This window comes from Carcharhinus amblyrhynchos, chromosome 4 (genome assembly GCF_965287045.1).
Source record: "Carcharhinus amblyrhynchos chromosome 4, sCarAmb.v2.hapA, whole genome shotgun sequence".
Taxonomy (NCBI): domain Eukaryota; kingdom Metazoa; phylum Chordata; class Chondrichthyes; order Carcharhiniformes; family Carcharhinidae; genus Carcharhinus; species Carcharhinus amblyrhynchos.
Window position 1 is genome coordinate 86969954 of NC_137327.1, and position 23437 is coordinate 86993390.

General features: G+C 41.1%; 1 protein-coding gene across 15 annotated transcripts in view; it reads right to left on the bottom strand.

Annotated features, from left to right (window-relative positions):
- Positions 1 to 7843: 7843 nt before the first annotated feature.
- The window catches only part of LOC145342171 (phosphatidylinositol-binding clathrin assembly protein), a 167996-nt gene continuing 152402 nt past the window's right edge, over positions 7844 to 23437 (bottom strand). For all 15 annotated transcript variants that reach the window (XM_080187486.1, XM_080187478.1, XM_080187480.1 and 12 more), the window contains 4 exons: positions 21075 to 21192; positions 14570 to 14626; positions 12995 to 13099; positions 7844 to 12880 (listed from right to left, as the gene is read on the bottom strand). In XM_080187486.1, coding sequence (XP_080043612.1) covers positions 12866 to 12880; positions 12995 to 13099; positions 14570 to 14626; positions 21075 to 21192 — 295 coding nt within the window. In that variant the 3' untranslated portion in view covers positions 7844 to 12865. The remainder of the gene's footprint in view (positions 12881 to 12994; positions 13100 to 14569; positions 14627 to 21074; positions 21193 to 23437) is intronic.

Consider the following 23437-nt stretch of genomic DNA (forward strand, 5'->3'; position numbering starts at 1 on the left):
GTGATGTGCCTCAGGGATCAGTGTTGGGACCACAATTGTTTACAATTTACAGAGATGATTTAGAGTTGGGCACCAAGTGCAGTGTATCAAAATTCACAGATGTCACTAAGATAAGTGGCAGAGCAAAGTGTACAAAGGACGTTGAAAGTCTGCAAAAGGGATACAGATAGTCTAAGTGAGTGGGCAAGGGTCTGGCAGATGGAGTACAATGTTGGTAAATGTGAGGTCATCCATTTTGACAGGAATAACAGCAAAATGGACAATTATTTAAACAGTAAAAAATTGCAGCATGCTGCTGTGCAGAAGGACCTGGGTGTCCTTGTAAAAGTATCACAAGGAGTTGGTTTATAGGTGCAGCAGGTAATTAAGAAGGCAAATGGAATTTTGTCCATCTTTGCTAGAGGGATGGAGTTTAAAAACAGCAAAATTATGTTCCAGCTGTATTAGGTGCTGGTGAGGCCACACCTGGAGTACTGTGTACAGTTTTGGTCTCCTTACTTGAGAAAGGATAAACTGGCACTGGAGGGGGTGCAGAGGAGATTCAGTAGTTTGATTCCGGAGCTGAGAGGGTTGACTTATGAGGAGATACTGAATAGACTGGGGCTATACTCATTGAAATTCAGAAGAATGAGGGGAAATCTTATAGAAACATATAGGATTATGAAGAAAATATATACAATTGAAGCAGGGAAGTTGTTTCTCTGCCAGGTGAAACTAGAACTAGGGGGCATAGCCTCAAAATAAGGGGAAGCACATTTAGGACTGAGTTGAGGAGGAACTTCTTCACACAAAGGGTTGTGAATCTGTGGAATTCCCTGCCCAGTGGAGCAATTGTGGCTACATCATTGCATGTTTTTAAGGCAAGGATAGATACATTTTTGAACAATAAAGGAGTTAAGGGTTATGGTGAGCGGGCAGATAAATGGAGCTGAGTCCACGAAAAGATCAGCCATGTTCTTATTGAATGATGGAGCAGTCTCAAAGGGCCAGATGGCCTACTCCTGCTCCTAGTTCTTATGTTCCTAGTTCTTATATAAAGATGATAACATAAGAACATAAATAGGAGCAGGAGTAGGCCATTTAGCCCCTCGAGCCTGCCCTGCCATTCAATAAGATGATGGCTGATCTGAAGTGGATTAGTTCCACTTACCCGCCTGCTCCCCATAACCCTTAATTCCCTTATCAATCAGAAATCTATCTACCCGTGACTTAAACATATTCAATGAGGTAGCCTCCACCACTTCAATGGGCAGTGAATTCCAGAGATTCACCACTCTCTGAGAGAAGAAGTTCCTCTTCAACTCGATTCTAAACTGCGCCACCCTCTCCCCCCCGCCTTATTTTAAGGCTGTGCCGTCTAGTCCTGGTTTCCTTTCTAAGTGGAAAAATTTTCTCTACCTCTACTCTATCTAGCCCCTTCATCATCTTGTAAGTCTCTACAAGATTCCCCCCTCAAACTTCTAAACTCCAACGAGTACAGGCCTCAATTTCTCCTCATAAGCTAACCCCCTGGCCTCTGGTATCAGCCTGGTGAACCTTCTCTGTACTCCCTCCAAGGCCAATATATCCTTTCGCAAATAAGGGGACCAAAACTGCACACAGTACTCCAGTTGCGGCCTCACCAGTGCCCTGTACAGTTGCAGCAAGACCTCCTTGATTTTATATTCTATCCCCCTCGCTATAAAGGCCAGCATCCCATTCGCCTTCTTGATCACCTGCTGCACCCGCAGACTGAGTTTTTGCGATTCGTGCACAAGGACCCGCAGGTCCCTCTACACAGTAGCATGCTGCAACTTTTCACCATTTAAATAATATCCCATCCTACTATTATTTCTTCCAAAGTGGATAACCTCACATTTGCTAACATTATACTCCATCTGCCAGGTCCTCATCCACTCACTCAGCCTATCCAAATCTCTCTGCAGATTTTCCATGTCCTCCACGCAATTCACTTTCCCACTCTCTGATCTTTCTCTACATCCTATCTTTGACTGTAACATTACATTTTGCATCCTCTCCTTTCCTTCTCCTCTATGTACTCTATGAATGATATGGTTTGACCATATAATGTGCAAGAAACAATACTTTTCACTGTTTTGGAAGGCCTAATACAGATAGAAAATATGCAGTAAATGGCAGAACTCTTAAGAGTATTGATAGGCAGAGGGATCTTGGTGTACAGGTACACAGGTCACTGAAAGTGGTAATGCAGTTGGAGAAGATAGTCAAGAAGGCATATAAATACTTGCCTTCATTGGCCAGGGCATTGAGTTTAAAAATTGTCAATTTATGTTGCAGCTTTATAGAACTTTAGTTAGGCTGCACTTGGAATATAGTGTTCAATTCTGGTCACCACACTACCAGAAGGATGTGAAGGCTTTGGAGAGGGCACAGGAAAGATTTACCAGAATATTGCCTGCTTTGGAGGGCATTAGCTATGAGGAGACATTTGAGAAACTTGGTTTGTTCTCACTGGAACAACAGAGAACATAAGAACATAAGAAATAGGAGCAGGAGTAGGCCATCTGGCCCTTCGAGCCTGCCCCGCCATTCAATAAGATCATGGCTGATCTGTCGTGTCTCAGTTCCACTTTCCCGCCCTCTCCCCATAACCCTTAATCCCCTCTCTTATCAAAAACCCATCAACCCACGTCTTAAAAATATTTAACGAGGTAGCCTCCACCACTTCAATGGGCAGAGAATTCCAGAGATTCACCACCCTTTGAGTGAAGAAGTTCCTCCTCAACTCCGTTCTAAACCGCCCCCCCTTTATCTTGAGGTTGTGCCCCCTTGTCCTACTGTCCTTTCTGAGCGGGAAGAGTCTCTCCACCTCTATCCGATCCATCCCATTCATCATCTTATACGTCTCAATGAGATCTCCCCTCATTCTTCTAATCTCTAACAAGTACAAGCCTAGTTTATTCAGCCTCTCCTCATAGCTCAACCCCCTCAACTCCGGCATCAGCCTAGTAAACCTCCTCTGCACTCCCTCCAAGGCCAAAATATCCTTGCGTAAGTGCGGCAACCAAAACTGCACACAGTACTCCAGCTGCGGCCTCACCAATGCCCTATACGGCCGCAGCAAGATCTCCCTACTTTTATATTCAATCCCCCTCGCTATGAAGGCCAGCATCCCATTTGAGGTTGAGGGTTAACCTGATAGAAGTTTACAAGATTATGAGGGGCATGGACAGAGTGGATAGTCAGAAGCTTTTTCCCCAGAGTGGAAGAGTCAATTACTAGGTGGCAAAAGTTTAAGCTGCGAGGGGCAAAGTTTAAAGGAGATGTATGAGACAAGTTTTTTTTACATAAAGAGTGGCGGATGCCTGGAATTCGCTGCCGGAGAGATAGTGTAAGCAGATACGATGGTGACTTTTAAGGGACATCTTGACAAATACAGGAAAAGGATGAGGATGGAGGATGGTCCCCAAAAGGGTAGAGGGTTTTAGTTCAGTCAGATAGCATAGTCAGTTGCCGGCTTAGAAGGCCAAAGGGCCTGTTCCTGTGCTGTAATTTTCTTTGTTCTATGTGGCAATAAATCAAATCGAAGGACAGCACAATGGAACAGTGGTTAGCAGGGCTGCCTCACTGTGTCAGAGACCTAGTTTTGATTCCCAGCTTGCATGACTGCCTGTTCTGAGTTTGTACATTCTCCCTGTGTCTGCATGGGTTCCCTCCATCTGCTCTGGTTTCCTCCCAAAGTTCGAAAGATGTGCTGGTTAGATGCATTGGTAGACATTAGTAAGGCCACACTTGGAATACTGTGTGCAATTCTGGTCACCCTATTATAGAAATGGTATTATTAAACTAGAAAGAGCGCAGAAAAGATTTACTAGGATGCTATTGGGACTTGAAGGATTCAGTTACGAGGAGAGGCTGGATGGACTGGGACTTTTTTTCTCTGGAGCATAGGAAGCTGAGGGGTGATCTTATAGAAGTCTACAAAATAATGAGGGGCACAGATCAGCTAGTCGATATCTTTTCCCAAAGGTAGGGGAGTCTAACACTAGAGGGCATAGGTTTAAGATGAGAAGGGAGAGATACAAATGTGTCCAGAGGGTCAATTTTTTTCAGAGTGGTAAGTATCTGGAACAAGCTGCCAGAGGTAGTAGTAGAGGCAGGTACAATTTTCTCTTTTTAAAAGCATTTAAATAGTTTCATGGATAAATGCAGGCAATTGGGATTTAGCTTAGGGGTTTAAAATAAAAGGGAGACATGGACAATTTGGGCCAAAGGGCCTGTTTCTATGCTGTAAACCTCTATGAATATCATTGGCTTTATTATTAGGGGCATAGATTATAAGAGAAAATCAGTTATGCTGATCATATACATTAGAACTCAGCTGGTGTATTGTGTACAGTTCTGGGTGCCACACTATAGGAAGGATGCAAACACATTGGAGCGTGCAGAATGGTTCCAGGGATAAGAAACTATAGTTATGAAGAAAGATCGTGGAAGATGGGACAGTTTTTCTTCGAGAGGTGGTTGAGAGGAGATTTGAAAAAATGTTCAAAATCAAGAGAAGGCTGGGCAGGGTAGATAGGGAAAACTGTTTCATAAGAACATAAGAACATAAGAAATAGGAGCAGGAGTAGGCCATCTAGCCCTTCGAGCCTGCCCCGCCATTCAATAAGATCATGGCTGATCTGTCGTGGCTCAGTTCCACTTTCCCGCCCTCTCCCCATAACCCTTAATCCCTTCTCTTATCAAAAACCCATCAACCCGCTTCTTAAAAATATTTAGCGAGGCAGCCTCCACCACTTCAACGGGCAGAGAATTCCAGAGATTCACCACCCTTTGAGTGAAGAAGTTCCTCCTCAACTCCATTCTAAACCGCCTCCCCTTTATCTTGAGGCTGTGCCCCCTAGTCCTACTGTCTTTTTTGAGTGGGAAGAGTCTCTCCACCTCTATCCTATCCATCCCATTCATCATCTTATACGTCTCAATGAGATCTCCCCTCATTCTTCTAAACTCTAACGAGTACAAGCCTAGTTTATTCAGCCTCTCCTCATAGCTCAATCCCCTCAACTCCGGTATCAGCCTAGTAAACCTCCTCTGCACTCCCTCCAGGGCCAAAATATCCTTGCGCAGGTGCGGCGCCCAAAACTGCACACAGTACTCCAGCTGCGGCCTCACCAATGCCCTATACAGCTGCAGCAAGACCTCCCTACTTTTATATTCAATCCCCCTCGCTATGAAGGCCAGCATCCCATTCGCCTTCCTGACCACCTGCTGCACCTGCAAGCTGGGTTTTTGCGATTCATGCACAAGGACCCCGAGGTTCCTCTGCACCGTCGCCTGCTGCAGTTTTTCGCCACGTAAGTAATAGTCCTTCCTACCATTCTTCCTACCAAAGTGGACCACCTCACACTTGCCAACATTAAATTCCATTTGCCATTTCCTGGCCCATTCGCCCAGCCTATCTAGATCCTTCTGCAGACTCTCCACACCCTCCGCACAATTTGCCGTTCCCCCAATCTTGGTGTCATCAGCAAATTTCGACACCCTGCACTCGGTTCCCTCCTCCAGATCATCTATATAAATGGTAAATAGCTGAGGCCCCAGCACCGACCCCTGGGGCACCCCACTAGTCACACTTGTAAAAGCATCAAGAATAAGAAGGCACAGATTTAGTGATTTGCAAAAGCAGCAAATGTGAGGTCAGAAAAAACTTTCAAAGCGAGTAGGTCAAGTCTGGAATGCAATGCCTGACAGTGTGGTGGAAACAGGTACAATCAAGGATTTGAAGAGACCATTAAATGATTATTTGAATGGAAACAATATGTACAAGTACAGGGAAAAGGCAAGAGAATGGCACCAAGTCATAATTTAAAAGTAATTTTGAGAGATGTGGGCATCATTGGCTAGATTAGTATTTATTGCCTATACCACTTGCCCTTCAGAAAGTGGTGATGAGCTGCTTTCTTGAACCACTGCAGTCCATTTGGTGTAGGTACACTATGCTGTTAGGTAGGGAGTTCCAAGGTTTTGACCCAGTGACAGTGAAGGAATGGTGATATATTTCCAAGTCAGAATGGTGAGTGGCTTGATGGGAACTCCAGATGATAATGTTCTTGGGCATCTGCTGTGATTTGCACAAGTGGAAGGGAGACTATTGGCTTAGACTCAGCGAACACTGTCAGGATCAGTGGGGTCCTTGACATCCATTCAAACGAGGGGAAATGGACATAAACACTTATAGCGGGGGCAGAAATCCATTAAGTTGTCAATGGAATTATTTCCAAGGCACAGCATGTTGAATTTGTTAGAGATCAAAGTGTTCCATTAGAATGGAAAGGCTTTCAAACAATTCAGCTGGTGGAAGCCTCAAACATCAAATTAAAGCTTTGTGCATACTTTAGGGCTGAGTGTACAACTATGCATTCTGGATCCTGTGCACCCCCCCCCCCCCCTCCAAGTAATTGACCTCTCCTCTCCAGAGGACTTAAGCGGTTTGTTCACGTCTGCAGCTTCTGACAGAGAGAAACGAAAATTGCTGCTGCAGAATGGAGTAGGTGATAGAGGCCTGGTGATTAAAAAGTGACCTGGCCACTTCACAATTTTCACCACTGAAGACAGGAACGCAGATGTTGATCATAGGGCTGCCTAAAATCATCATGCCAGGGGTGATCTTCAGTCTGTCAGGGAGTAGTGAAGTCAATCCCTCGCCCTGATCCCAAGCCTACCCAACCTCCAGGACCCTTTCCTCTGCAGAACTGGCAGCAGCAGGGGGCAAATAGCCACTGGACTGACCTCAAGTATTCTTGGGGCCCATGGCACTAGCCATGGTGTGAGTGCCAAGGGAGAGTGCACCATTGGCACACAGTGTGGTGTGAAGGAGGATTGTGAGGGGGCAGGGGAGTGAAGGGTCTGTGGGGGATAGGGGCCTGCATTGTATGGGGATTGCCCCAATATTTGTGGATGAGGGATGTCCCTCTTTGCTGCGGGATTGGTGTGCTCCCAGTCAGTAGGAGGGGGCAGTCACTATGTTAATCTTGAGAGTGGGCCTGCAGAGATCAGGGAGTCTTTCAGCCTGGTCTCAGAACAGCAGGACTGGATGGCACGTTGCTCTAAATTACCTCAACATATTTCAGGTAAATGATTCCCACCTGAAGAATGTTGCCAGTATTAAACATTCTTGTTCTCCTATTGGCATGGGCATTGTCTCAAAATGGGAGAATCAGGGCTTAGATTGCTATAGCATCAACCTCCTTGTGACCTGCCTGGCTGCTCCCATACAGGGTCATCATGTACAGGTGGATCAACTCAGTCAGTGAACTGCTCACCAGATTATTGGTATGAGGTTTATGCCTTTCCAACTAAGTCCCATTTCCAAACTGCCACTTGCTTGTTGGCCATTTCCAAACTGCCATGTGCTTGTTGGCCTACACTGGTTCACAATCTGACAAAAGCTCAAATTCAAAATTCTTTGTCATTGTTTTTAAATCTCTCCCCATCCCTGTGCCATTTTGTAACCCTACAACCCCTTAAAATCATTGTACTCTTCCAATTTCTACCACTCCACAATTGGCTATATGTCTTCGATCGTCCAGGCGCCAATATCTGGAATTCCCTCCCTACACTTCCTTCTCCTTTAAGTTGCCCCTTAAAACTCACCTCTTCAACATTACTTTTTGTCACATATCTGAATATTTCCGTGGCTCAGTCACAGCTTTTGATAAATCTCACATGAAGTGCGTTAAGAAATGTATTTCTCTTTAATGAGGGAACAAGTTTATTAGCTAAACTTGCATATTCCAACAAACCATTCAACAGGATTCTTTTTTGTAAAAGTGCCTGCACACTGAAAATTGCCCAATATTTGAAAAAACACAAGCAGAAGTGTTTAATACATTTCCTTTATTATGCAATAATGCACTTGCCCATACACTGATTTCAGAATCAAATACAACCCTGATGAAACTTGCTGTTTTTTCTAAGTTTACTAGTTACTGCAAATGTATAAATGATAACATATACAGGTTTCAATTACTCAAAAAATATAATCTGCAAAAATGCAATACAACAGCGTAATTTTCATTTGTTGCAATTCAGAGATAGTCATTTTTGTTCCCTCACAGCACAAACTACCCAAAACAGAAAGAAAATTCCTGCACTTATTTACAAAGAAGCACCGATCCACAGTGCTTTAATTATTTATTGGGTTGAACTCCCGCTTCTAAATGCACTAAAATCTAGGGTAATTAGCCCCCTCCCCCTTATTTCAGTGCTCATACATTTACCACAGTGATACATATAAATGTTGGAAGATTTAGTAATTGAAGCATTAATGCACTAAATGTATGCAACAAGCCTGTTTAAATGATGGAAAAGGTAGTTTATATTGTGAAGGAAATATTTTCAGCATTTTACTTGTTTAAAAGTCAATGAGTTGTTCTGATGACTTTTTAAAAGTTGAAGACTATACTGAGGGAAACATCCTAAAATATGGCTGGAATCTGAAGAAACAAGATTCCCACAAGGAAGTACAAGGTTAATTAAATATTTTCTCGGTAATTTTAAATTTGTATTGGTTCACCAAAAAATGGTAGCAGCAAGTCAATGTGCTTTCACTATTTAAAAAGGAATATTTTTGTAAAATATATGCAGACAAGTGCTTTTGAAGGAGTTTCCATGCAAATCAAAACCTGAAGAAATTATTGCAGCTAGATTACCTTTGTAACATTGAGTCAATTAGAATTCCATGTTGGAGGTAGCAAGGAAATCAACATTCTACAGCATACTCTGTTGGCTGCTCACTGCATTGGCACATTTAAACATAATTAAGAGATTACTTGGCAACTCTCAACTTTACCTAACTTGCAATGGGTTGATAAAAAGGATTACTTACATTTGATAAAAATATTAAAGAATCCATCAGATGAGAAAAATGTCTTGAACGTTAGTATTAAGGGAGCCCTAACATACTGCAACTTAATATATCTCTAAGCCACAAAGTCAAAGCACCAGATACAATAAACTATGGTGTGCGGCAGGAAAATAGGAAGGAGTTATGATTTATGGCAATATAGAAAACTGTGACTCAAACAAGCTTTGTTGGTCTATGCTGCCAGCAACTTGTAAGGCTCTATTGAATGTTTTGGATTAAAAGAGTCTTGCAATAGCATCTCTATGGTATGTGGAATGTAATTCTTATTACTAGAATGAGGATTTCTAAAATATGCCACTTACTCTAATCCATTTAAAAAATAAATTACTTGTGCAAACTTTGATTATATAATACTGAGCATAAGTACAAGTTTTTTTGCTTTTAAGCTTGGGCAGCCAGCCATTTGTATTTCTTTCCCTACAATTAAATTCTGAAGCCTGCACTAGTGCCTCAGGTCCAGAAATATGGCAAATTGCAGTCTTGCTAAAATGACCTGCTGAGCGCTTCTTGTATTCTCTGCCTTTACGCAAGATAATATCGACTGTTTTGAATGTACATTATTGTGATGCAGAGCAGCTCAGCCTCTGTAGGTTGACCTTGTAATTATTTCTTGATATATTTCAACACACTCCAACAGGGCGAAATAAACTGGGACTCTGTTACTATAAAACATTCTATAACATGAAGACACTTTACAGGATGTATGACAGATAAAGACCTATCAAGAACCTGACATACATAGGCTCGACTCAAACAAGGGGTGTTCCTCTTTTTTTGTCTTACAGCTCCTTCCTCCTACCTCTTCCAATAGTTAGTTCAGTGCAAAAAAACGAAGCAAACACACAACTGTCCTCTCATTAAATAAACCAAAGATTCTGGCTGTGATTTACATCAATTTGAGCTGTATCATTGATTATGAAAATTATTCAATGACTTTATCAAAGCTATCTAGGGAATAAAGCAACTGTACACAATTATTTCACTACATTAAAAACAGTTACACTTGAACAACTCATTTTCTACACGAATGGCATCTCTGGAATTATTCAAATGCATTAGGACAAAATATTGTCACTTAATTTTTTAAGAAAGGATGATTTCCCTGCACATCTAGTTCAGCCCAAAGGTGGTGTATGAAACAATGAGTTCTTTTGCATTCCTGGTATTTTATAAATCTAAAATATAACAAATCAGGCTACTGTCCAAAGCTCATAATATTTGATGGGGTGCTCTGTAGGTAAATGGTGTGGATTTCAGGTACTTAGAAAATTCAACTTCAAATTTTGTGTATACAGATGAAATCCAGAGAATACACAGGCCTTTGGCACAATATAAGTATATATTTTCACCTGTTTCCGCTCTTTTCGCAAACCTCACCTTAAACTGAACTAAAAGGTCAATTCTAAACTGTATCCACAAGGTATAAAAAATTCCATGAAAATTGCTGGAGCAACAAATGAACAGTAGGCAAAACCAAACAAAACTCATTAGCCCTATGATATTTAATTATCCTTATGGAGCAAAAGCTTCAGATCCTGCTATTAAGTTATAAAATATTTAATTTAGATGGGAAAAATTGGCATTACTTGAAATAAATAGTAGAGGAGAAATGTAATTTGATTTGTCAAAACATTAAAAATTTTAAATTAAAATTAACAAATTTGTACAAATCTTCTTGGGTTACTGTAACAAGTTAAAGAGGAAGAGCTGTGCTATATGTACACCAAAATTCACATATTTCAACAGATTTTTATTTAGAAATTGTAACCAGCTATATCTGGACAATTTTATATTGGCAGAAATTTATATAACATTCACAGTCCAACCTATATCATCAACAGTTTTCAGAATAGATTTTTCATCTTAGATGTAAAGCACCAAGTAGTGCAATTTGGAGCAGAAATTACTATTAAAAGTTTGAAAACCTCATTAGCGCTAAAGGAGAGACAAACTTCAAAAATGTATGTAGTTAAAAATGTATTGGTTGTCATGCCTCAATTCTTTGGGGAAAGGGCGAAAGAGGGTAACTTTCTGCATAGTTCCTCACTAGCCACCCATTAAAGCTGCTGATTGAATTGTTGATCCCAATACTTAGGGCAATGTAAACCCTTCAGTTCTTTTGAAATTTATTAGTTTGTAGAACGATCAGGATTCTAAAAAAAATGTACAGAAGAGTTCTACAAAAATGAGACTACATACATCCCCAGAGACTCGCAGATCAGAATCAAAGCGTGCAATGTTATACTGTGTGATGCAATATTCATTTGCATTTAACACCCACTTTGTTAGCTTTGACCTATGGTTATAATTTTTTTTCATATTATGCAGTTTGATACAATACATAATTACCACATCAGCACCTGTAATTGCGTTGTCTGCCTTTGGTGGGTCAACACTCAACACAACATTTCTGCATATCCAGTACTTGGTGACCATTGCTTAATTGTCCTTTTAGAAATGTATCTGGTTTGCAAAATAGTCTCAGAATCAAACCTACAGCATAAATTATTTGCAAATTTAGTTAGTCAAACTGAGCAAGAATTGATTTGGAGTTTTGGGGAAGGGGAGGGGTGAATTGGGAAGTAGAGGCACAGGAATTGAACCTTAAGTTTTATTAGCAACTTAACAGCTAAAGTCAGTAGAAAAGCAGGTTCAGATATCATGAACACTTCAGCTTAGTTAGTGGGATGTACAAAATAAGGAAAATCAACTTTAATCACAGAAACCATGACTAAATAAAGTCATAACATTAACCTTCTTTTTGGGTATCTGATATCTGGAGGAAATGTACACACACACAGAAATAGATGTGTAACTTAAGCTTAATTGCTTCATGTGCACATGCTGCATTTAACAGATGGTTCTAGTTGCATCAGAGCTATAGTATCCTACAACATGGTTATAGCAAGCAAAAGTTATTTTCTCTCCGAGATCATGCTAAACCTATTTCTGTGCTGTTAATGGAATATTGAAGTTTAGCTGTAATCAAAAGTTATCTCTAAATTATATCTGAGATGCATCATTCAGTGGTTCAAGCAGAAATTAAAATGCTTAACCTAACCTTTCTTTAACCAGCTTGCTCCAATTCAGTAATGGTCAATTTCTCCAACCTAATCCTTAATAATGGAACAGATTGGTGACTACAACTTTTAAAAAATACTAGCTGCTTCATGATTTAAAATTGTCCAAAATAAACACCCCAAGACTTAAGTATTAAACCTCATTTCCAAAACAGACTGTAATTTTTTCTTTTTACAGTGAAAAATAAATTCACATTCTGCACAGTAAAGCTTTTTGATAATCCAGTAACTGTTGCCAGACAAAAACATGTAATACAATGCAGTTATAACAGAGTGCACCCGGTTATAACAGAACGAAATCCTTCGGAAATGGCTGAAAGGAACAGGAAGTAAACAGGACGTAAACAGGACCGATAGTAACAACTTTTGTTTTAAAAGTGTTGAACTGAAATACTCATCTGGCAGTAAGTTGAAGGTTAAAACCCAACTCAGAGAGCTTGGATAAGATCCATGAACAGTTTAAGAATTTGTCTGTACCTGGCTGGGCTATCATCTTGCAATTCCTTTTCAGCATTCAGTTCAAATGTTAATATTTATTGGTAACCTCGTTCATTTATATCCCTGCTTTTAGAATCAGGAGTATTTTCATTTATGTTCAGCAGTGAGGAGAAAGGAAATTGTACTGAACAGGTTGATAAATATCAACATCTATTTAAGCCTGTTCAATGGGTTAATGGCCATTCAAGACAGATTGGACTGTATTCTACTCAGCATTTCCCCACATCAAACAGATCTTGCATTTGAATGAAAAGTTAGATTGGGAATTAGTAATATAATGCAAGTTCAGTAACAGTTTAAATTGATGAATAAGTCTTGAGTCTTGGTCTATGTTCATCTGCCTTCATCCAGGTATTTGGTGCTTACTGAACTTTGTGTTGATGCAGTTCCGCTGTCTTCACATGAACTGCAACTGAGAGAATGGAGAAGGATATTAGGTAAAAGTGCTTTCTAGTTAGTTTTGTTGCCATCTTTGTCAAAAGACAAAATGGCTTGTATAAAATTAATAGTTCAAGTGAATGTTTACCTGAGCTCCATTAACTGGCGCAAAAGGGTTGGTTGCCCTCATTACAGGTTGAGGATACATCATTGGGTGCTGTGCTACTACAGGCATTGTTCCCCCTGCAGGTACCTGTATAAGTGACATTAATAAGCCAAAATTAATCAATAAAAGCCTAAACAAGTGGTGATATATCAATCCAACTTTTACACAATGAATAACATGTTCAAGGAATGTGATTTATTTTTACTGTCAACAAATATAGTGACTTCTAGTTTAGCCAATTTTATTTTATACAAGGCTGCAAAATAAGTTCAACAGTGCAAAGCATTAATGAAAATTCAACAGAGTCTGCTTTCTTAGTACTAAAAGTTACCTTATACAGCAGTAGCAGTGAGGTACCAGATAAACAAAAGGGAGCCAAAGTTACTCCCTGCACCAAGAGCTCCAGGAGTGACAGCGTGTTTATGATACTAGTGCTGTACTTAAAACCACTTTAAGTCTAACCACAGTAAAACTCCTAAATTGACGTTTACAGCCCACCAGTGCTTTCCATTATGGAACTTCCACTAATACTGTGAAAATTCTCAGTTTCAGTTAGTTTCAGAAATGTATAATGAGCAAAATTTGAAAATACTTTGATTATCCAATATTGCTAAAAAAGGAGATTACAGGAACTGTTCTGTGGATTGATGACCATCCCACTGTCCCATATTGAATAAACACACTAGTTACATTCCCACTTTCCACATCAGGAATGCTTATGGTCTATCTTGCAACCTCAATTCAATCCTTTGAAACAAGGTTAAGTCTGCTAAAAGTATTTTTTTTTCTCTCAAGTGCAGTTTAGAGAGAAAGTGGGGAATAGCAGAAAGGAGAATAAAGATAATTCTGTCTAGATTCAAGATGCAGTCCTAGGCAGTATAATTCTTCTTGTGAACATATATTTATAACTACAAAATGGCAGATTAGTCGAAATATTTCCCTCAAAAGTTGAACATATGTTCAACATGGTTTAGTGGGTAAAATCACTGCATGGTGCAATGTGTTAAAGTCTATCTATTAGTGTCACGAGTAGGTTTACATTAACACTGTAATGAAGTTACTGTGAAAATCCCCTAGTCTCCACACTCTGGCATCTGTTTGGGTACACAGAATTTAGTATGTCCAATGCACCTAACCAGCACATCTTTCAGACTGTGGGAGGAAACCTGAGCACCCAGACATAGGGAGAACATGCAAACTCCACACAGGCAATCACCCAAGCCAGGAATTGAACCCGAGTCCCTGGCGCTGTGAGGCAGCAGTGCTAATCACTGTGCCACCGAATACTAAGGTTTGCGGATCATGGAGATCCTAGGTTGAATCTGACTTCAGCCAAGCCGTACTGTTAGCCTCAATGTCCTTCAGAGTGGATGATGAGGGGACGGTGACCAAGTAGAATAATGAAAAAAGATGGGTTCTCACTAATCTGTGCTTGAAGTCAAGGAACAGACAGAATCAAATTTGGCTAATGATGAAACTTAGGGGCGATAATCAAGCACAACTGATCACCTTCAGAAGAGGAGAGAATAATAGAAAAAACAAAAATTAGGTACTCACCATTCCATATACAGGCACTTGAGATGTTGACACTGGGAAAGACATTGGCGCAGGCATCTGCATTGCAATAATATTTTAATTATTTGCTAAAAGATCACAGAGATTTGTATTATATTAAAATGCTTTAAAAAATTATTACACTTCATTTGTGCCTCTACAAGTGGCTTAGAATAGATGCTAATTGTAAACTAAGTTTCACTCTGATAACTCATTACTATCAGTTGCACATGATAGGTTGTTGTCCAGGATAGTCTGGTAAGAATGTACAGTGCAACCCAGCCAAGCAAAAAGAGGGAAGACACATTGTACAAACATGAACAAAAGTTCCTTTTTAACGGAAATAAACACAAAATACTGCAAATGCTGGGATCTGAAATAAAACCAATTAGTGCTGGGGAAACACAACAGGTGGCAGCATCTGTTGAGAAGGAAACAACGGCTGTGATTCTCCCAAAAGCGCTGGGTTGGTGGGAAAACTGTTCTAGACCCAACTGTTTTCTCAGTTCAGCTTCTCACCTGAATATCCGCACTCTGAGCTGCAAAGGTCCCAGACATGAATATCATTAAAAATCCAGGGGGATCCAGACTTTGACAGTTCTGGAACTCTGCACATGTGCAGTGGGTTCCGATCTGTCAGACTCCCCATTTGTTGGCCATCTCAATCGCTGGCCAGCCTGGGACCCCTGCAGTGCTGCCCCTCCAGTCCCACTGCAGACTGATCGCGGCCCCCACAATTCCCTGGTCAATCTGACTGCTCCTCATCCCAAAGCACCCTGATGCATAGCCCCCTGCCCCCGCACCCCCCCAGGAGGCAGGCATCCTAATTGCTGCCCTCCCTCCATCACAGGCTGATCCTGTCTGCAGAGTGGCAGCAGGGACCCCCATCCCCACTGATCACCCCAAAGACTCTGCCCACAATAGGCTTCACCCTCTTGGCACTACCTGATGCCTGGTGGGCAGTGCCATGGTGTCCCCTGGGCCTGGGAACTTTGCCCATTGGGCAATGCCAGGGGCACAGACTGGCACTGCCAGTGTGCATCACCTACCTGCCACTCAATCTCTGGGGACCCTGACTGTCCCCCCCCACTTCATTCCGGAGGGTCTCCCACTAGTTCCCTGAACAGGGGGAGCCAGTCTAAACCCCGTCCAAATGAAGTACCCTGGCTAGGTGGGAGTTTCAATCGGGACCTGAAAGTTCCCAATAATCATACTTAAAACATTATTTAAAATACATTTAAAAAAAGATTCAAATTACTTACCTTTCTTCCCGCTGGTTTCCAGCATGGTCTGGCCAACAACTGTTCGCCGGTTCTAGGAGATGTGCATGAGTTCCCAGCACATGCGCAAATCCAGGCACAAGGCTGGCAAGGCGCATCTCCCACTGCGACCCGCCAGAAATGTTGTGGGTCGCGATGGGAGAATCATGGCCAACATTTCCATAGAATCCCCATGTTTCTAGTGCAATATAATCTTCTGTGAAAGAAAAGTCATATGGACTCAAAAGGTTAACTCTGTTTCTCTTTCAACAGATGCTGCCAGACTTGTTGAGGTTTTTAGCACTTTGTTTTTATCCTACATTAGGATGTTCATCTGTGAAAAAGATATAGGGCAGCAACCAAAGGAGATGGGGAGGAGGCTGTGATGGTGCAGTTGAACAGGAAGTGAGGTAGGTAGCCATTCTATTTCATGTCCCACCTCCCCCCACCCCTCCTTGCCAAAAACACATCTAGCAGAGGCACAGAGTGTAAAGTGCAGTCCACAGTTTTGCACTTTACTGACTAGGTTATCTAAAAACTGAAACCCCCTATAACGCAAAGCAGACTGACAAACGGTTACTATATACAGCTTGTATTCCACCAAATGCGATGGAAATTAAAAGTGCTCAATTGTCCAGGGAGCATGAAAGACCCTATCTCTTGTTGACTTTACACCGTCCTGAAAGTTAGAAAACGTTTCCAATCAGATTTCTTAAAAAAATCATTTGGGAGTGTGGGCATTGCTGGCTAGGCCAGTATTTATTGCCCCTGAGAATGTGCTGGTGAACTGCCTTCTTGAACTGCTACTGTCCATGTGGCATAGGTACAGAGTGCTGTTAGGGGTCAGTGGGTTGTTCCAAGATTTTGACCCAGTAGCAATGAAGTAACAGCAATGTATTTTCAATGTAGGATGGAGTGCACCTTGGAACAGGTGATGGTGCTCCCACATGTCTGCTGCCTTTGTTCTTCAAGGTGGTACTGGGTTTGGAAGGTGCTGTCTCAGAAGGCTTGGTGAGTTCCTGCCATACTTCTTGCTGCCTGTGGTCAGTTGTGGGGTGAGTGAATGTTTGTGGATGGGGTGCTTTGACCTGGATGGAGTGCTTTGACCTGGATGGAGTCAAGCTACAAGTTTTGTTGGAGTTGCACTAGTCCAGGGAAATGTATTCCATCACATTCTTGAACGTGCCTTGGAGATGATGGACAAGCTTTGGGGGTCAGGAGGTGAGTTACTTGCCACAGGATTCCTAGCCTCTGATCTGCTCTTGTAACCACAGTTTTAAAAGGCTAGTCCAGTTCAGTTTCTGGTCAATGGTGTTCCCAAGATGCTGGTATCAAAATGTAATTACCTATTCTAAAACAATGGCTGCAGCAGACATTGGCTAACCGGTAGATCTAATTGCTATTACACAAAGTTGTGGTTGCAAGGTTACCAAGGGTGTTTGCCATTTTGGAAGGACAAGCAAAAAGGAAGATGAGGTTGCGCTATTAATAAAGAATGAGATCAGTACGTAATGAGAGAGGGTCTTAGATTGAAAGATCAAGATGTAGAATCAGTTTGGGTGGAGAAACAGCAAAGGGCAGCAAACTTTGGTAGGAGTTTACAGGCTACCAAATTATAGTGGCAGGGCATGGTACAAATCAGGAAATTAGAGGATCATGCAACAAGGATAAAAATCAATGGAAACTTCAATATAGATAGGATAAATCCAAGTAGCACTAATGTTGAGGAGGATGAATACTTGGAAAATATACGCAATGGTTTTCTAGAACAGTATGTTGAGGAATCAACTAGAGAACAAACTATTTTAGATCTACTAGTGTGCGGTGAAAAAAGGTTAATTAATAACCTTGTTGGAAAGGAACCTTTAGGAAAGAGCGACCATAAGAATTTTACACGAGGTTTGAAAATGATGTAGCTCATTCTGAAACTACAGTCTTTAATCCAAACAAAGGAAATTACATAGGTATGAGGGCAAGATGATTTGCAAAGGAAAACTGAGAAATTGATTGAGAGAGAAAATAGAATATGAAAATAAACTAGTGAGGATCAGAAAAACAGACTGTAAAAACATCTGCAGGTATGTAAAAAGTAAATAGGCTAGTAAAGACAAACATGGGCTCATTATAGACAATAGAGAATTTATAAATGAGTAATAAGGAAATGGCAGAGAAACTAAAATACTTTATGCCTGTCTTCACGGAAAAAGATATAAAAAACTTCCCTGAAATACGGGGGAGCCAAAGGACTAGTGAGACTGAGGAACTGAAATAAATTGGTATTAGTAAATGAAATAGTGCTACAGAAATCAATGGTACTAGAGAAATCAATGGGACTGATGTTAATCAATTGCCTGGACCTGATGATCTATAATCTGAGTGTTGAAAAAGGGGCCTGTAGGGGTAGTGGATGCATTGGTGATCATCTTCCAAAATTCGATAGATTTCCACCATTGGCAAAAGCACTATTTAAGAAAGGAAAGACAGAAAACAGGCAGACCTGTTAGCCTGACATCAGTAGTAGGGATTCTACAGGATGTAATAACTGACACTTAGAAAATAATGAGGTTGGGCAGAGTCAACCTCCACTAATGACAGATATTATATTTGACAAACCTGATGGTGTTTTCTGGGAATATTAATAACAGGATAGTTAAGAGAGAACCAGTGGATGTGTTGTATTTGGATTTTTAGAAGGCTTTCGATAAAATTGCACACAAGAAAAAGTAGAGCTCATGGGATTGGGGTAATATATTGGCATTGATTTAGGATTGTTTAATGGATTGAAAACAGTATGGATAAACAAATGGCAGGCTGTGACTGCCATAAGGATGAGTGCTTATGCCCTAGCTATTTATAATCTGTATCAATCATTTGAATGTGGAGACCAAATGAAATATTTCCAAGTTTGCTGAAGGCACAAAATTTGGTGGGAATATGAGTTCTGAGGAGGATGCAAAGAGACTTCAAGGGGATTTAGACAGGCTGAGCAAGCAAGAAGATGGCAGATCAAATGTGATGTGGATAAAAAGGCAGAGTATTCTTTAAATGGGAAAAGATTGGGAAGTCTTGATGTCCAAAAGGACCTGCTATTCTTGTTTATAAGTCACTGAAAGTTATCTTGCAAGTGCAACAACAATTAGGAAGGCAAATGGTACTGTAGCTTTTACTGAAAAAGGGGGTTTGAGCACAGGGGTAAGGAAGTTAGTTGCACAGAATCTTGGTGAGTCAACACCTGGAATATTGTGTGCAGTTTTGTTCTCCTTAACCAAGAAAGGATACAATGGCCATAAAGGGAATACAAAAAAGGTTCACCAGACTAATCCCTGAAATGGTAGGGTTGTCCTATAAGATTGAAGGCACTGGCCTTGTTATCTCCAGAGTTTAGAAGAATTTGACATGATCTCATTGATGTGTACAAAATTCTTCCAGATTTCAACAAGGTGGATACAGGAAGGATATTTCTCCTGGGAAAATTTATGTTGAGGAGGTCGAGGACTAGGGGATGAGGTGGAACATCTTTAGTCAGAGTGGGTAAATCTTGAAATTCTCTACACTGAGGGCTGTAGAAGATCAGACAGATGATGTTCAAAGCAATAATCTACAGATTTCTAGACACTAATGTCATCCAACAATATCTAGATAACGCTGAAAAATGATTTTGTGGTATATCAGCCATGATCTAGTTAAATGACAGAGCAGGCTTAAGGGACTGAAGTAGGGTGGTTTTACCAGTACTGCCGATATGTGCTTGGAAACTCATTTTGGGGTCAAATATTATACAAAGTTTGCAAACGCACTGGTTCAGCCTCACACAGTTGCTATAGAAAGAAAGTCTGAGGAGTTAGTGGCAGGTAAGTTCATTGTGGGGGACAGTGATGATGGCTTAGTTGGAGGAAATTTCTGTTCATCCAGAATTGGATGTCAGACAAGTAGACTGACACATTGGGAGACCGTGGAGGATCAAGGGACATGGCATTGAGACTGCGCTGGGCATGAACGATGCACATGCAAAAACCAGTGCTGTTTTCTGAGCACATTACAAAGGTACAGCATATGCATGAGAAATAAGAGCAGAATAAGGATGCATCCTCGGGCGATAACAGAGAAAATACACCTCCATTATTTTTAAAGGCAACCTGCTCAAGCAGCAGATTGCTAAATGTGGGAAGCACCATGGTATTTTAGGGAGGCCAGGGGGAAACTTTTAGACCAGAGTTAACACTGCTGAACTGCTTTCATTAACAGGTGTAGGTTAGAGAAAGGGAGTATGTTGAAAGTTCCCCAAGGGCTATTATTAGGTAATTACAAATACGTGGCTCAGTTCAAAAGCTACAATGATCTCAGCAGGATGTTCTAGAGTTGATGGGTTAAAGAGTTTATGGCAAGACCACCTTTTTGACATGGGCTCTGATTGAAATTTGTTTTTATAAATGATCAACCACTTGAAATATAAAAACTTTGAATGGGTTTTATGAATAAGTTTCTTCCTCACTATCAAGTGTGTAGAATTGTGTTATATTATTAAATATAATTGTGTTATATTATTGTGAGAATTGTGTTATATTATTAAAGTTTATTTTTCTTCCTCTGAGGTTTTTCCATGGTGGCTACAATGCTATGCAAGTGGCCGAGAGAGTCAGAACAGCTGTAGGGGGGTGGGTGAGAAAGAGGGTTGATCATGGGGTGAGGGCTGGACAGCGTACTTAAACACCTAAAATAACTGGAATGAATCCCCAGAGAAATGAGGTAGGCCTTTGAACCAGTCTGCATCAGCAGTTGTCTGCAAGTTTTACTTCTGTGGGAAGTGATCATAAACAATGCACACCTGTAAACAATGCACATAAGCTTGCAGGAATAAAAGTCAATAATACTGGAATAAACTAAAAGATAGCCTGGAAAAAACAGCAAAATTATATAATAGACATTCATATGTCTTGTGACTGCTGTAACTCCCTGCTCCTTCTAAGTATAAGGTACATGGCAGCAGGATGAACAGTGGACTTTAAATAAGCAATGAGTCATGAAAGCCAGCCTCAAAATTAAAACAATTCTGCAAGTATTCAACTCATAGGTCATATCTTTGGGCATTATTTTGCTTTGAGTAGATGATACAAATAGAGATAGTTTGTGTTGTGAAGTACCAATTATAGATTGCAACAGGCAACATGCACTTGCTTGATTCTAGGTAAATCAAGCTGTGATCAATATCTCAGTTCACAGAACTTACATTTATGTCATTCTAAACATACCATTGGCGGGACGTTCATTGGCACTGCACTCCAAGATGTTGATGTAGTGGTTTTTGGCTGCCAGTTTGTTCCTCCTGTCAATTTCCTTTCCCCACTCTGGGTCCACTGCTGATCCGTTCTAAGGCACAATAAAATATAAAGTTCAGCTTTTGTAGGAAAAGAAAGGGGAGGTGGTTTTCACTTTAGTCAGTAGTTGACATCACAACGTTTGTTATACCTTCTGGTCCTGGAATGGAATTTTCGTAATAGCTGCCAGTTGCCACATTTCACTTTACACCATTTCCTGTTGTGGGCATTTTTTAGTTAAGGAATTGAAGGGCCTTCTCCAGCAAATGTGCAAAATCCAGGATGAAGCAGTAAGATGGATTTATGATTTTAAAAGGGGAAAACAGTTGCTGGGAAGAAGGCTTTAATATACACTACATGTTATTGGTGCACTCTGCAGGCAGTTATAGCAGGCACAGGGTTTTCCTCATGTGATTATTTGGATCAAGTCATTTAAGAACATAAGAAATAGGAGCAGGAGGAGGCCATCTAGCCCTTTGAGCCTGCCCCGCCATTCAATAAGATCATGGCTGATCTGAAGTGGATCAGTTCCACTTTCCTGCTTTCTCCCCATAACCCTTAATTCCCCTATCAGAAACCTATCTACCCGTGACTTAAATATATTTCACGAGGTAGCCTCCACCACTTCAACGGGCATAGGATTCCAGAGATTCACCTCCCTTTGAGTGAAGAAGTTCCTCCTCAACTCTGATCTGAACTGCCCCCCACCTTATCTTGAGGCTGTGTTCTCTAGTCCTGCTATCCTTTCTAAGCAGGAAGAATCTCTCTACCTCTATCCTATCCATCCTTCATTATCTTATACGTCTCTATAAGATCCCCCCTCATCCTTCTAAACTCCAACAAGTACAGACCCAGTCTATTTAGTCTCTCTTCATAGGCCAACCACCCCCACCCCCAAATCTCCGGTGTCAGCCTAGTGAACCTCCTCTGCGCTCCCTCCAAGGCCAATATATCCTTCCGCACGTTCGGCGACCAAAACTGCACACTACTCCAGCTGCGGCCTCACCAGCACCCTGTACAGTTGCAGCAAGACCTCCCTACTTTTATATTCTATCCCCCTCACCATAAAAGGCCAACATTCCACTCGCCTTCTTGATCACCTGCTGCACCTGCAGACTGGGTTTTTGCAACTCGACTTTCTGACAATTAAGCCTGGTAAATGGCATAGGGCCTGGTTCACTCGATCAAGGTGGTTCTTGTAATGCAAACTGCCTTGTGTTAATTATCTTACCAGGTTTACTCTAGGTTCCAATTCTATATTTGATAAGGAAATAAAATTGGGAATGAAACCTGCTGGACTGCATTACCTAGCATCTGGTTACAAAAACAAATGAGAAGTTGCTACTGCTGAAGCTCTGCAACTTCAACTCCAAACCATTAGCATTATGGTATGATACTGATATCTAATCCATGCACCAAGCTAATTTAACTGCTTTATTCAGTCCACATGAGGCTCTTTTGACTTCAAGTGAGGACGTTTGCTGATGAATGCCAATTGCTTTGCATCAAGACTTAGGCTGAAAAGTGCAAGTAATATTCGTGCCATGCAACCACCAAATGATGATTAAACTCCCTTGTTGGAGATTGTCATCTCCCCATGACATTCAAAAGACATCATCATCACTGAAACCCCACTATTAAAATCCTGAGTTATAATTGTTCGGAAACTCAACTAGACCAACCTCTCAAATACTGTGACCACAAGGCCAATCAGAAGCTTGGAATTCTGCAGCAAATAATTCAACCTCACTCTGTCTATCATTTAAACGCATGCATCAGGAGGGCAACAGACTGCTCCCCATTTGTCAGGATGAGTGAAGCTCCAACACTCAAGAAGCTTGTCACCATCCAAGTCACTGCAGCCAACTTGGCAGCCCATTGACCACCTTAAAACATTCACTATCACTGGAGCATAGTAGATCTGTGTACACCATGTGCATGATGCACGAAACAATTAGCCAAAGGTCCTTCGACAGCAGCTTGCAAACCCGTACCCAAAAGAATAAAAGTGACAGGTATGCAGGAACACCACCACCTTCATGTGCCCTCAAAGTCACATATACAACTTCAAAATATATTGCTATTCCTTCGTGTTGCTGGGAACTCTTTGCCCAACAGCACTGTAAGAACTGCCAAAGTTCAACAAGGTAGTTTACCTCCACCTTCTCAAGGGCATTTATGGATGGACAATAAACAATTATCTTGCTAATTATTTTCACATCCCACAGTTGAATGAAAAGAACCTGAATCAGGCAACTCTGCAGTACACTGGGGCAAAACTAATTAACCAGACAGCC